The following is a 16,476-nucleotide window of genomic DNA, read 5'->3' on the forward strand; positions in this document are numbered from 1 at the left end:
GGAATAGCATGGTTCTATCATTGGTGTTAAAATGAAACTTTCCTTCTGGTATAACTTAACATTGAAAAATTGTTGATTAATTCAAAGTCACTTGACCATGTCTCCTTTTTTATTGTCCGTACTTTTAAATTAATTGACAATTTTTTTCAAGTTAAGTTAAGTTTTCGGCCTAAGTTTTATTGATAGGAACTACTACAGTAAACAACGATAATTTGTATAAAAATTACAATACTAACTGTACATTACAGTTTGTCGACCATTTTCATACCCTGTCCACTAGATCGTGGTCCAGGGACTGAATTAATAAGCAACAAGAAGATGCCCACGAAATCGCGGTAAAATTCAGGATTGGGCAAAGGTTGAGTTGTCAAATTTCTCGGTGGTACGTCAACTGAGCATGCACGGAAGCGTATAAGACACGGATAGATCACGGTCTCCGAAATTGGATATTTTCTCAAAAGTTGGCGTTCTCTGTGGAAAAAAATATTGTTTCAAAGACAAATAAGAAAGTAAAAAACACTACATTTCCAAACGTCATATCATAAACATTTCCGGTTTCAGAGGAGTTGCGTCTAAATCAAATCGGTCTCTCCCTTTAGTAGTATAGATGTTGCTGTCCATCAGATTGGTTTTTTTTTCTGAAATTTCAGTTATGCCGATAGGCGAGACATATCTCTGTGTCAACAGTTTATTGAACTTAACTTGGAGTTCGGTGTTTTTTTGTTATTCTTTATTAATTTGGTAAATGTTTTTTTTTTAATTTCCAGTGGCAGATATTTGGTTGGAATATTCATAACGAATTTCTATTCCTAAATGCTATTGCTATTTGCTTATGAAGGGAAATTATCCCACAAGGTTTTTATAATTCCAGGAATGGTAAAACAATCTATAAAAATCTTTTATTATCAAATTTCATTGTCAAATTTTATAACACGCAATGATGCAATTAAGCCTTTTATGTTTAATTTTTTTCTCCAGTATTCTCACATTTGAAGTGTGCTGCTTGTTTTTGTTGCTAAACAATGGACGCTATTTGTTTGATTTTAGTTGTACTAATATTTGGTTGTTATGGTCATAAGGCGGATTCAGGATCGTATACACTTAAACTTGGTATGTATATTATCTTAAAGGTTGCTAGTCCTTTGTCAATATATATTCATCTTTAAGTTTCTTCTGTTACTTAATCTTACATCGGACTCGGACTTCGTTTAAACCGAGTTTTACTAAGCGTATTGCAGTTGTTTTTTTTTTATTTAACATTGGCTAGAGGTATAGAGGAGTGTTGAGATCTCACAAAACACGTTTAACCCGACCGCCCGCATTGTTTACGCCTTACTCAAGTCAGGAACCTCTAGCCTTTGTTGTCTTTTGTGTTTTTTTAATCAGATTGGACCATAAAGAGAGGTGAAAGATACCAAAGGGATATTCAAGCTCAGAAGTCGAAACAAACTGACAATGTCATGGCGGAAAAAAAAAACATACCAAAAAATGGAGTGATCTCAAGTGCTGCGGGTTGATTAGCTAATCCTGTCGCTCCACATATGGCACCCATCTGTGATTCATGCAAGTACACACACGGGGATAAGTATTATGTTTGGTACATCAAATTTTAGGAAAGAAGACGAGCCTGATTGTGGTTACGATAAATGAGACATATATATCCGTCATAAAATGTTAAACAGATATTCTATATAACGGTCAACCATCTCAGTCATAGTGGCCGCGTCCATAAAAATTAAATTCAACACTTGGAACTCTTGGTTTTGATTGTTTCCTCGGTTTTATAGATAATTTTAGATACCATAAAAAGAACTAATAAGAATGATAAAGTTTGATATTATATATAGTTTGTATTATATACCCTGATATTTTAATATTTATTCGTGTGTTTTCCTTTAATTTCTTGTTTGAACTTTTATGTGATTTTTGTTAAACAGAAAACGCAAGTTTTGAAGATCTTCATAGTATGTTCAAGAAAATCAAAGTAACAGGAACAGGTAATTGTTATCTACCTTCTCAATATTTTGTTTTTTGTGAGATTGATCATTTTTAAGATAAATATTACCATCCAGGTTATTCATGTACAGATTGCATACATATGTATACATACATTTTTATGGTGTAGTGATACTGAAGTACGGTTTTTTGAAATAGGGATAAACCGATAAACATGCTTTATATACACTCAAACTATGAGCGGCTGTGTTTTTATGCTCCATCTACAAAAGTAGAAGGACATTATGTTTTCTGGTCTGTGTGTCCGTCCGTCCGTCCGTCTGTCCCGCTTCAGGCTAGAGATTTTGGTAGTTTTTGTTGAAATTTAAGTCCAGTGCACTTGAAACTTAGTTCACATGTTCCCTATGATATGATCTGTCTAATTTAAATGCCAAATAAGATTTTTGATTCCAATTTCACGGTCCACTGAACATGGAAAAATCATACTAGTGCAAGTGGGGCATCTGTGTACTATGGGCACATTCTTGTTTCAATATAATCTATAAGTGCAACTCTAATAAACTAATTTCATAATAGATTCTACCTCTCGGAATAATAATTTGCTTTATGTCCTTTAAATGTAAACTATGTTTTTTTTTTTATAATATGACTATTAAAAAAAAAGAATATTAGATTTTCATTTTTTTTCTGTACAGGTTTGAGTCAACATGACAAAGTATTTTCAGCCTTTGCAGCTTCTTTAACTGCGTCAAAAACTTTGGGACATGGTGAGATTGTAAAGTTTGACAAAGTTTGGACGAACGTCAATAATGATTATGATCCAATCACTGGAGTATACACAGCTCCAGAACCTGGGGTGTACCAATTCTCATGCTCCGTTATGACACACAAAAATAAAGAACTTCGAGTGTACCCAGGGCCGTAACTACCTATGAGGCAGGGAACTGCCTCCCCTGAATTTTCTACACCAAATTTTTTTTTTAAGTAATAAAATAAAATATTGACAATATGTACACGAAGAAATTGAATTTATATTATTAACAACATAATTAAGTTTACAGTTTTAACAGTGTTATCATGATACGTGGTATGTCTGTCATTTTTCGGATTTTTGATCGAAAGTGAACCGTTTCAGTTACTTTTTTTTCGTGTGGCCGTCCGTCTGTTATTCAGTATTGAGGGGGTCAGTATTCGTACGAGAACACATATGAAACTTTGCTTTCGATAATTTTGAATAAAAACTTAACTATTCACATTTCTTTGGGGGCTCAATTAAGCAGAGGAAGTTCCTTTTGTATTGTGAATCTTTTAAGATATCGAAAATTCGTTACCGGCTGAATCAGCTGTTGGATCGTTTTTTTAAGTCTCCCGATCGTACGAGAACATAATTTATGGTCAATCATGCGCGTAGTTACGTTTACGTCAAAACGCCCGTGCGTACACTTGAATTTGGTAAAAAAAAATATCATATAAATTAAAAAAAAGAATTGGTAAACAGTAAACACTGGACACTTTTAATTTGCAAAACACTCATTTGCAAATCCGCCGCCGCCTCAAACAAGAGCTACAATATCATGTATATAACCAAAATGTGCAGAATTACATGGGATTCAATAATTTCATTGGTTTTCTACAGTTACTTTCATATTTATTTTGCAATTTGAATTATAAAAACATGGGATTTTCAATATCCCATGGGACAGGGCAAAATCCCATGGGATTTACCATTATCCCATGGGATTTTGGTTAAATCCCATGGGATTTTTTTTTGTCCCATGGGATTATTGTAGTCCCATGGGATATTTGTTGTCCCATGGGACAAAAAATATCCCATGGGATTTTTAATATCCCATGGGACAAATTAAAATCCTATGGGATTCTAATTGTAAATATATAGATATAAATAAACAGTAATGTGTATGTTACAATGTTTTCTTTTTGGTAGTAAATTATTATAAGATGAATCTTTTTAATTGAATATCTTTTTTTCTTGGGAAATGTTAATTTAGCATATTGTTCTTTAACTGTTCAAAACTAAACTTTTAAACAACAAAGCAGATAATGTAAGTATCAATATATGTTTATTCATGAATTATAGAATACTTTCTTGAAACACAATTATTTGCCATTTGAAATCAATAAAAACTCTATTGTTAGGCTTAACATACTAGTAGCTATTTAAGTAAATCTATTTTTTTCACAATATCCCTCAACACAAAACATTAATAGTTTCTTATCATCCAGCATTGTTTGATGGTATAGTCCACTTTTTGGACATTCAGCACAGAACTTTGACATTATTGTGGTTTCAATATTTTTTTGAATTTAAAAGAACTTCAAATCATTGACTGAGTGATGAAAATAATAACTGATCCAACTTTTGTCTTTGAATTTATTCTGGTCTTGTTTCTATGTTTTCTCCATTTATTCTAGGTAGTGAATTTCAATCCTTCTGAAAAAGAACCAATAAAATCTAAAGTAATGGATTATACAAAATTGTTTTCATACATGTAGCAATAATATGATTTTCAATAAAAATAGCTATGCGATATGGATTTTACTGATTGTTAAAGGTTGTCCAGTGTCATCAGTTGCTAACGGCCTACATCCTTTGGTCTCTGATGGAGGGTTGTCAAATTAGCAATATACCACATCTTCCTATTCTAATACCATATAACAATCAATTAATTTATTCTTCTTTATAACATTTGGGTATTTTCCCAAGTTATATACATAATATATATATATACTGTAAATTCGGAATTAATGCAAGTTTTTTTTTATTGCGAAAAATGCAACGGAGTTGTAAACGCAATAATTTAAACTCGCATTATGAAATATTTTATATGGATTAAACAGGATTTTTCTCAAAATCGTAAAATTTAAAATCGCATTTAAGTCTAAAATGACAGAATCGCAATAATAAATGCACGCAATAATTTATGAATTTACAGTATAAAGATCAATGTTAAAACTTTAGACAACTATAATAACATTCCATTATTCACAAGAATTTGCAATATATTATACAAAATGCAGACAACAGAAACAATATTTCTTTAAGCTTTTGAAGTTCAGACAGATTTCAATTTGTGTTTTATTTCAATGAAAAAATACCTTGAACATATTGGAAATTATAACATTGATACAAAAAAAATATGTATGTTTTATCCTTATTTTTTGTGTTGTTGGCTTGCTGTCTCATTTTAATATACATTAAAACATACATCAATAATCTTCTTCTTTATTAAAAGTAACCAGATGCTCCGCAGGGCGTAGCTTTATACGACCGCAGAGGTTGAACCCTGAACGGTTGGGGCAAGTATGGACACAACATTCAAGCTGGATTCAGCTCTAAATTTGGATTGTGATTAAATAGTTGACACAGCATAGGTTTCTGACACAGAATGAATGTGTTCTAATGAACTTAAAATTTTTGTTTTCTCTTAGAGCAATTCACTATGCTGTTTAATATTAATCCTCTCAAAACAAGAATGTGTCCTCAGTACACGAATGCCCCACTCGCACTATCATTTTCCATGTTCAGTGGACCGTGAAATTGGGGTAAAAACTCTAATTTGGCATTAAAATTAGAAAGATCATATCATAGGGGACATGTGTACTAAGTTTGAAGTCCATTGGACTTAAACTTCATCAAAAACTACCTTGACCAAAAACTTTAACCTGAAGCGGGACAGACGGACGGACGAACGGACGGATGAACGAAATTATCGTAGGTGGGGCATAAAAATGTTTGAAGAAATTTTCTTTTTTATTTATGAAATTTCAAATGAGAAAAATTGAACCCAATTTTTTAATCACATCCCCCTTTCCCTTATTCCAAAACTAATCTCAATTAAAATTTCTAATGGAGTTTGCAACAATAACTACTCATTTAAATACATCATAAAATATTAAGATGTAAAAAAAACTGCTTGTTATCACTGAATGTTATTTATTATAATTTATCAGTTGGTAGTAAAAAGTGAATATACATTGTATATTGTATATAACAAAGATTTAAGTTGATTCTGGACAAAGAAAGATAACTCCAATTAAAAAAAAATCTTGCTATTGCACAATATTTTGCAATTAGATATTTCTTGCTTACTATTCTGGACAAAGAAAGATAACTCTAATTAAAAAAAAATTTGCTATTTCACAATATTGTGCAATTAGATATTTCTTGCCATTGCGCAATACTGTGCAATTGAAAAGACTTGCTATTGCACAATACTTAATATAATAATTTTAGATCCTGATTTGGACCAACTTGAAAACTGGGCCCATAATAAAAAATCTAAGTACATTTTTGGATTCAGCATATCAAAGAACCCCAAGATTTCAATTTTTGTTGAAATCAGACTAAGTTTAATTTTGGACCCTTTGGACTTTAGTGTAGACCAATTTGAAAACAGGACCAAAAATGAAGAATCTACATACACAGTTAGATTTGGTATATCAAAGAACCCCATTTATTCAATTTTGATGAAATCAAACAAAGTTTAATTTTGGACCCCGATTTGGACCAACTTGAAAACTGGGCCAATAATCAAGAATCTAAGTACATTTTTAGATTCAGCATATCAAAGAACCTAACTCATTCATTTTTTGTCAAAATCAAACTAAGTTTAATTTTGGACCCTTTGGACCTTAATGTAGACCAATTTGAAAACGGGACCAAAAGTTAAGAATCTACATACACAGTCATGACAGTTAGATTCGACATATCAAAGAACCCCAATTATTCAATTTTGATGAAATCAAACAAAGTTTAATTTTGGACCCTTTGGGCCCCTTATTCTGTTGGGACCAAAACTCCCAAAATCAATACCAACCTTCCTTTTATGGTCATAAACCTTGTGTTTAAATTTCATAGATTTCTATTTACTTATACTAACGTTATGGTGCGAAAACCAAGAAAAATGCTTATTTGGGTCCCTTTTTGGCCCCTAATTCCTAAACTGTTGGGACCTAAACTCTCAAAATCAATACCAACCTTCCTTTTGTAGTCATTAACATTGTGTTTAAATTTCATTGATTTCTATTTACTTAAACTAAAGTTATTGTGCGAAAACCAAGAATAATGCTTATTTGGGCCCTTTTTGGCCCCTAATTCCTAAACTGTTGAAACCTAAACTCCCAAAATCAATCCCAACCGTTTTTTTGTGGTCATAAACCTTGTGTCAAAATTTCATAGATTTCTATTAACTTAAACTAAAGTTATAGTGCGAAAACCAAGAAAATGCTTATTTGGGCCCTTTTTGGCCCCTAATTCCTAAAATGTTGGGACCAAAACTCCCAAAATCAATACCAACCTTCCTTTTGTGGTCATAAACCTTGTGTTAAAATTTCATAGATTTCCATTCACTTTTACTAAAGTTAGAGTGCGAAAACTAAAAGTATTCGGACGCCGGACGACGACGACGACGACGACGACGCCGACGCCAACGTGATAGCAATATACGACGAAAAATTTTTCAAATTTTGCGGTCGTATAAAAATGGGATATTTTTGATTTTGATATCCCAAAACATTATAGTTCTATCAAACACCAATGTGTTTGATATTAATTTTAAGACATGTATAAATGTTCCAGACCATATCAGTATTCGGATGTTACTTTTACGGTCCAGAACTTACAGTCCCACCATATGTGTACAGTCAGACCATTTAAGTATATTTGTACTGTCTGGTACCAGCTCGACCAAACCTGTGTTTTTATTTTAACTGCAATTAAACTTTTTGTATTAATCTATTTAAGATTTCAGTTATGTTGATCTGTACTGTACATTTGTTTGTAATAAACTTGACCAACTTCTTAAAATTGGGCAAGCGTACAGTCCAAATACTTGTTTGTTCTGGAACATAAACATGATTAACAAGCATTTGGCAGGATGTCATGCTAAAATCCCATTAATATTAGTACTAAATTTTGAGTATATACATGTAAATCCACAAGTTACTTACTGAAATTCATGGTGAACACTCACCAAAAACTTACAATTTAGAGGAAAGACTGGAAAGATGAATGCACTAACACTATCAAAACACTAACACTATCAAAACAGAGCATAAAACTTACCGAAAAACAAGATGTTTTACATTTATCCAGGAGCAGGATAATTGAAAAGTTGTTTTTTTCTTTCTCTGCTGTCCATCATATAACCTTTGATTTCATTCATGCAAAATATGAAAATCTGCAAAGGTAAGACCTAGAACCTCAACTTATCCACATTTTGAATTTTGAACTGCATACTTGTCCTTTTCATCTTGCTGACAACCTAAACATAAAAAAATGATAAAAACATAATTCTAGATTGACTTTGTGTTTTTATTTTTGTTGGTACATGTACAAACAATTTTCCCAACTTTAAAACGAAAACATCATCACCAAAGAGGAGGTCATACTAACCTCCGAAATATTTAAACAAACCGAAATTATTACTTGATTAAGATCTTGTCGTAAATTAATGGCATAGATACTCTTATTTTTGAAAACTTGATGTCTATTGCATACTTATATTCTTTTGTACGAGAGTATGCATATTAAGATGGACTCCATGGACTTTAATGTTAGCATGATTAATTTTACAGTCACTGACAGTTTTTCAGCTCTATGTGTCCATTTTGAGAGAATCTTGCAATACTGTATATTCTGATATTCAGAACTTATTATGAGGTTTTTATTAATACAACTGAAAGCTGTATCTCGTTTTCATTTCTGATACATATTTATGAGCTGAAGACCAGTGCCGAATTTTTCTCACTGCATTGAAGACCCATAGGTGACCTTCGGCCGTTGTCTGCTCTTTGATTGGGTTGTTGTCTCTTTGTCAATTTCCCAGTTTCCACTTCCCATTTTATATCATGTATGCTGATTTTTCTTAAATTACAATATTCAATCATGCAATTTTGTCCATTATTGAAAATACGATAAGCAAAAATAAATGCACAAAAAATTTAACATTGTTATATATGTAAAAGACTTTTTTTTAAATTCAAAACAGTTGCCTAAACTGTTAATTTCCTTGTTTGATTTCATATTTTTAAAGCATTTATAGCTAGCTAGATGGTATGCCGGGGCGGATCCAGCCATTTTAAAAAGGGGGGTTCCCAACCCAACAATGCCCAAGACAAAGGGGATGATCCTATATTCGTTTGATTTGTTTTATTGTCTCATACAAGAATATATATGGTTTGACGGTGGGGATCAGGGATCCTGAAATTTTTTCACCTAACCACTGGATGAAAAGGGATCTCAACTATTTAAAAGTTTCTCAAACATGTGGGGGTGGGGGTGAACCCCATGGACTCTCCCTATATTTCCTTTTATTTGTTTTATTGTTCTATACAAGAATATATAAATATGGTTTAGGGGTGGGGATCTTGACCGTTTACAAGTTTTCAAACTAGAGGGGGTGGAACTTCACTTTTATTTTATTTCATTATTAATTTTATTGTCCCCGACAAGAATATATATGGTTTAGGGGTGGGAATCTGGATCGTTCACAAGATAATAGCACATTCTCAAATTGAACAGAGTGGTGAAACCCCCAAAGACCTCCTTTTAATTTCATGTGATTTGTTTTATCGTCCCTTTCAAGAATATATATGGTTTAGGGATGGGGATCTGGACCGTTTACAAGATAATAGCATATTCTCAAATTGAAAGGGGTGGGGATTACCTCCCATGGACTCACCCTCCCTTCTTTCTTCCCCCCCCCCCCCCGAAATACCTTTTAATAAGCCCCAATGCACAGATAGTTCACAGTATTTTCCCTTGATTTACACTAAAGAATATACACTATACAGGTGTAATTTAAAAAAAAAAAAGATAATACAACTGAAGACCACCCTGACCACAGTGGTGGATCCAGAATTTTTCATAAGTGGGGCCCACCGACTGCCTAAGAGGGGCCTGCTCCTGCCATGACTCAGTGATTCCATATATAATCAACCAATTCTTTTCCCAAACAGGGGGCCCTGAACTCCTGATCCCCCCTTTTTTTTCCTCATTTCAATCACCCTGATATAAATTTAGTTTTATCACTTACAATAGGAATGGTTTGAATTCCCCAATAATTCTTATATACTAGTACCATTAATATCAACATATTTCATTTTTGATAAATGAAAGGCAAAAGTTTTCTATGGGTAGAAATGGATAGTGGGAAGCTTTCAGATTCACACCATGCCGGTGGCTGTGTTCAAAGTGCTGGGTTTTTATTACCCTCGTTGTTTGCGGACTAACTATTTAGGCCAGTGGTGGATAATAGTGTGCGTGCATTAATCTTCTATACCTTCTTAATCAATATCAATTCAAATACTGACGGCAAGTGTGTGTTGTAATGATGTATCAATGTCTTTTTGAAAATCACCGTGCTATTTACATGTGGGATCGAGAATGCAGGGGAAGGAAACTTGTCAATTATGTTTATTTCTAAGCCAAAATAAAATGAGCCGACGTAAAATTAACCTTGGGTAATAACAGTGCATGTAAGGCTCGTCTCGGAGGGGTGTCTTTTTTTCTGTCTTCTTTTTTTAGTTATATTTTTAATAACTTACACTTTTTTCCATTATTCTCTTTCTTTCACTATTCTTTATTCCTTTTTTTCTTTGTCCTTTGTTCTCTATTCTGTTAATTCACATCCATACCCTCTTATGTGTATGTGGACTTACAGGAGTTTATTTTTTTAGTTCTGGCAGAGATATTAGATACAATATATATGTCTCTGGTTCTGGTATTATACGATAAGTCAATTTCTTTTTCATGCAGTGTCATGAAATATAATGGTTTTATGCATATCAGCCAAGATTGTGCGCAACATTTTAATAAACAATTCAACACTATATACACGTGTAATGTGAATTTTATTAAAATCGATGAAGAACATGAATTTGGCAGCTAGTGCCCCTTAAACAGGTAAAGTTCAATTAACAAATTCTGATCTACTGGCATTCAACACCAAATTACTTACTTGCTGTATATTGATAAATGTGATTGTATATTGTCAATACCTCAACATCGAGAATACGTCATGTGAGGTGTTGGTCGCTACGTTTGATACGGGGTCAAAGGTTGCGGCTTCGAGACAGAGAAAAACATCCAGGTAAAAAGTGTAGAATTTTGTTTTTGAAAATTTGAGTTGTAAATTTTCCTAAAAAGTACTTAATTCCGTTCATCTAGTTGTAAATTTTCCTAAAAAAAGTACTTATTTCCGTTCATCAATTATGGGTATAAAAACTAAACTGAACAAGAAAAGTATTAGTAAACAGACAGAAAGTCCGACGTTGAATTAATTATTTTACAATTAATTGTTTAAATATATGAGAGAATGTTTTAGGCGAATTTTCTTTAATTACAGATAAATGTATTTTAGGTTCAGAAAATGATTTATTCTTCGGGTACGTCTAAACAACCGCTCAGGACCTCCTGAGTGCACTCAGGACATACAAAGTGCACTCAGGACCCATTACCGTAATCATATCTGCACACATGATGGATGTTTATATTCGTTATACGCTTCTTATTTTAGAGTTAAATTTTGGTAGAAGTTGAAATCGCAGGGGCGGATCCAGCCATTTTAAAAAGGGGGGGCTAACCCAGGGCAAAAAAAGGGGGGGGTTCAACTACATGTCCCCATTCAAATGCATTGATCGGCCAAAAAAAGGGGGGTTCCAACCCCCCCCCCCCCCGGAACCCCCTCCCCCCTCTAGATCCGCGCCTGAATCGAACTTAGATAGATATGTTAATTCTTATAAAATAATGAGGGCACGTGTCACTGATTACACAACTACTGAGCCATGAATTATCCAATCAACAAAATTGATTGGATTATCTTTATTGTTTTTTAGGAATTGTATTGTTTAGTTCAGTTTTACCGTTAACATGAATTTGCATATAGAAAAAATAAAATATATATCTCATTCGATGTGCTTTTTCAGTTTATTTTTCATGATGACGGGTAAATTAATTTGTTGTGTTTTGCAGTTCACGAATAAAGAAAATTATTTTATAGTTTTTTTTTCTGTAACAAGTTCGATTTTTGTTTTTCAGTGTGATTCTTTTCTCTCTCTCTATCTAAATCAAGTTTTTAAACAAACACAATGTTGACTGAATATCAAATTTTATTACATTTGTATATCTTTATTCTCAACAAACCATTATACAAGAGAAGACAATTATGTACAATATTCAGTTTAACCTTAACGGAAATCTGTGCACGAAGACTTAGTCGTGGTTTGAACGGATTTCGTGTCAATAAACTGTCTTCGAAATAGTCTTTCTTTGTTAATGTTTGTGTCATTTTGGTCTTTTGTGGATAGTTGTCTCATTAGCAATCATACCACATCTTCTTTTTTATAATTTCTCGCTACTACAATATAACTTACATATTTTTTTAGAAATAATTATACCCAAAATATCATAATTTTTAAAAAACGGAGACGAAAACGGAGACAAGTTCATTTTCAGAATTTATTTTCGCATTGAAATTCGTTTCAGGCTTGTGAAACTGGACAAAACGACTTTAATTAGAGAAAAAAAAACTTAATAAAAACGGATTTCTTAAAATATTCGTATAACTCAAAAATAAAATTCCTGGACAAGTTCGATAAAAATGAGAAATAACATCTAACTACATGTATATGAGTTTGATTGTTTGAAAAGTACGGCTTTTACCGTTTAGAACGGATTCCATATACAAAACTTTAATTAATATAAATTCTTTTAAAGTATGAACATTTATTTCCCTTTTCAAACTCGTGCAAAGAATTAATTACTGGTCCAGGACATGATAATAAAATTAAGAATAAAACTTAAAAATTTATGGAACGAAATCTTAATAAAAGACGAAAATGTTAAAACATCGTGATATTCATTCTAGACGTCACAATATTACTTCCCGCATGGTCACACTGTACTAACAACACAATGTATAAAACAACAATAAAGATAATCCAATTAATTTTGTTGATTGGATAATTCATGGCTCAGTAGTTGTGTAATCAGTGACACGTGCCCTTATTATTTTCTAAGAATTACAAATGTAACATATCTATCTAAGTTCGATTTCAAATTCTACCAAATTTAACTCTAAAATAAGAAGCGTATAAAGAATATATGCATCCATCCTGTGTGCGATGACTATAAAGGGTCCTGAGTGCACTTCGTATGTCATGAGTGCAATCAGGAGGTCCTTCAAGCGGTGTTTAGACGTACCGTTATTCTTCTGGAAGCTTCAATTTTTTTTTTATCAATAACTTTTACACAAGGAGACATTTTTGTTTTTTGACAGCATGAACCCCAGTTAATGAGCAAACACAAATTAAGAACGAAAACCGTTTACAATTAAATTTTATAGAAGGAAAAGGGGGGGGGGGGGGGGGGGGTAATAAACAAATTTTATTTACGCTCACATACTTCTAAACAGATTTGCATATGTAAGCTCTCTATAGATAATGTTAAATTATTTCAGGAGTTTTGAAAAAAAGAATATATACAGACGTTACGCACGGTATTGCGTCGCAAGACGTAACATGTATAATTGACAAATTTGACGCGAGAAACTAACTTTCACATTTTGTTATCAAGAGCGGAGTACCTACTCGGTCGACTTTTATCAAATAAATAACATAAGCTGAAGAAATGTTTCAAAATTTATCATGTATAAGGCAATTAATTACGTAAGGATCGTTTTTATTTTCTGATCTGCGATTAGATGAAAACAAATGCAAATTTTTCCAGTTTTATTTTGGATAGAAAACATAGCAACCTTTAAAAAACATCTTGCTTCCGGAGGGACACATGAGAAGATAAATTTAGCCGTTGAACATTTTTTTGACAAATTGACATAAAAAATTATGGTATTTATTTCATTAAAATCGGTCATATAATAATTTAGCAATATTTCTTTTTATATGATTTTAGTTGAAATGATTTTTTTGTGTTGAACTCACTTTTGTCTAATATCTGTATGTGTCTGTGTTTGAGTTTTCCGACTATTTCTCTATCTTTTTAGCACTGATGGTTTCATTTTACAAATACGAATTTATATAGTTGTTTAAAATGTATAAGACCATTGTAACTCGGATTCTAATCGGTTTCTAATCTATAAAGGTGTTTTAGATTTGCGTGAAAACTTTTGTCCATAAGAAAATATCCCTCGGCCCATCCCCCCTTTTCCCGTGTGTCTATAAAGGGTTTATTCCTTATGTGTGTATGTTTTTCTAATCTGAGTGTTATTTTGATTCAGAAGACCATTTTGGAATGAACATTTCCCGGCATCATTTTAACTGCCTAAACAGTTCGTAACTAGTGTGTATTTGTATAAAAGACGCCACTGTGCAGAAACGTCAAAATGACACCATAGGACATAATGGCTAGACATAGGGAATGCTTTCCGGAAAAAAATGTAAGGTCATAATGTTTGTGAAAACACCCGACTCATTTAGCCATTTGTATGAACTTATAGTTTGTATCTTATAAATATGTTAGTTTTGTATTATAAATGCACATTTAGTATTTATACAACATGTTTCACCTAAGGAATGGACAAAAATAACGTTTGGACATTGTGGCTAGACATTCGATTTTTAAAAATTCTGCTTCAAGAAAATTTTTTTTTTTACATTTGAAACTTTGAAAATGTTTATCTTTTTCTGAACTTTCTATTGAGTATAGTTTTAATATGATTTGATTATTTTATAGGGATAATAATAAAACTGAAATTTTGATAAACTTTCCTCAAAACTCATTAAGACAGGTTCCTCTGCTGAATATTTCGTTGAAGGCTTGCTTCAAATTTCAGCCAATACCAAAAAAACGGGTATGATGTTATAATATAAATCTAGTAGGAAGCTGATATACTAAATTTCGCAAATTTTATGTGCAAAATTACAACGGAACATAGAGAAATGCATTTTATTTAATCTGAAATGTTACGCCGGACATGCAATTTTTAACGCAAAAGTAAGATTTGTGAGTTCAATAAAATAAATGTATGGTGCAAAAATTTATAGAATTAACTTAAAATAAGAAAAACATGTCAGGGCCTTTCTGTAGATATATGGATGTTGGTGATTTTATTTCTTTAAAGGCAAATGGTTGCTGTTCTAAAATCATATAATAACGTAATTTTAATCCGAACGCATTACCGTGCGTAACGTCACAGTTTAATTTCGACTAAAATAGTGATTCTTTTTATAGATTTGGTACCTCAGTTTCGACTCAACATTTCATTTTGAATTGTTAGATGGCAAACTCTTTAGGCGAATATTGTATCTGTTCTTTATTTAATTATGGTGATATTGGCGATAATATTCATTATAACAAGGCCTTGTACAAATCCTTGATTATAGAATGTTTGGCAATTGAAAAAGACGAAAGTAGACAAACCCTAATTATGCAGGGTTTCACAAGTTGATCTCCAAGCGACCCACATTTAACATATAATAAGATCTATATTTCTCAACGTTTTCAAAATGAAATAACTTGAATTGAAAATTTCCCAACTGTGAAAATTTGTTATTTCTAAACGTCTTTAATTATCATTTCGGAAAAAAATAATATTTAGCATATTCATATATTTTCATAATTTTTTCCGAGGAAACCTTTTTTTTTTGCAAAGTTTACTTCTATGTGTTTTTAACCATCATCAGCGACTTATTCTCTGCCATCACCAATTAGTCCTAATTATTAAAGATCAATTGACCAAATTCAAATGAAGATTGGTATATCGTATTGAATATGATCATCGGTCATCCGTGACGTATCCCAAATAACGACGCATGCCGATAGATAGATCATAGTTTATTAATTAGCGTCTCGCAATTTAAATTTCATCAAGGGGACTTAATTAAACCAGTTACTATACAAATCTTGAAAAAACGATGTACATGTACTTTTTAATATTTTTTAAAACAAATTACGAAAACGTTTAGTGTAAAAATCACCGAATATAAATGTTTCTTTCTTGCAGGTTTTGGCATTTGTAAATAACATTAACGTTTTGGAATTCTAATGCAAAAGACAGTCGATTCAAACTGAAATAACTTCTTTAAAGATGGTTTGATTTTTTTCAGAGACACACATATATATATGTCTCAATACATGTATTATATGTCTCTGATTTTATCAAAACAAAAATAACAAAATTATAAAATATGTTAGTTATCGAATGTATACCCTGAACTCTTACTATTATATATATATGTCCTAAGTTACTTAATGTCCTGTGTGCAACCAGGAGATCCTGAACGGTTTTTAAACGTACCATTATTTTATATGCATATATATTTAAAGCTGTTCTTAATTATATGCATACTAGGTATCAGTGGCGGATCCAGGGGGAGGGTTTCGGGGGTTGGAACCTCCCCTTTTTTTGAACGATCAATGCATTTGAATGGGGACATATGGTTGGAACCACCCCTCCCCCTTTTGTCCTGGGTTGAGACCCCCCTCCTTTTCAAATGGCTGGCTCCGCCGCAGAGGTATATTTATATATATATGTGTGTACC

General features: G+C 32.4%; 1 protein-coding gene and 1 long non-coding RNA gene across 2 annotated transcripts; one reads left to right on the forward strand and one right to left on the reverse strand.

Annotated features, from left to right (window-relative positions):
* Positions 1-990: 990 nt before the first annotated feature.
* On the forward strand, positions 991-3,330 carry LOC139518414 (complement C1q subcomponent subunit B-like). The gene is made up of 3 exons (XM_071309960.1): positions 991-1,110; positions 1,938-1,997; positions 2,652-3,330. Exons 1-3 carry the CDS (start codon positions 1,023-1,025, stop codon positions 2,879-2,881), a joined length of 378 nt encoding a protein of 125 aa, XP_071166061.1. The 5' UTR covers positions 991-1,022; the 3' UTR covers positions 2,882-3,330.
* A 687-nt stretch (positions 3,331-4,017) lies between these two features.
* Positions 4,018-10,397, reverse strand: LOC139519413 (uncharacterized). The gene is made up of 3 exons (XR_011663586.1): positions 10,291-10,397; positions 8,042-8,240; positions 4,018-4,408 (listed from the first exon to the last, which is right to left on the reverse strand). It is a non-coding gene; the product is annotated as an uncharacterized lncRNA (long non-coding RNA).
* Between the last annotated feature and the right edge of the window lie 6,079 nt (positions 10,398-16,476).

The sequence above is a fragment of the Mytilus edulis genome, chromosome 4 (genome assembly GCF_963676685.1).
Source record: "Mytilus edulis chromosome 4, xbMytEdul2.2, whole genome shotgun sequence".
Classification (NCBI taxonomy): Eukaryota; Metazoa; Mollusca; class Bivalvia; order Mytilida; family Mytilidae; genus Mytilus; species Mytilus edulis.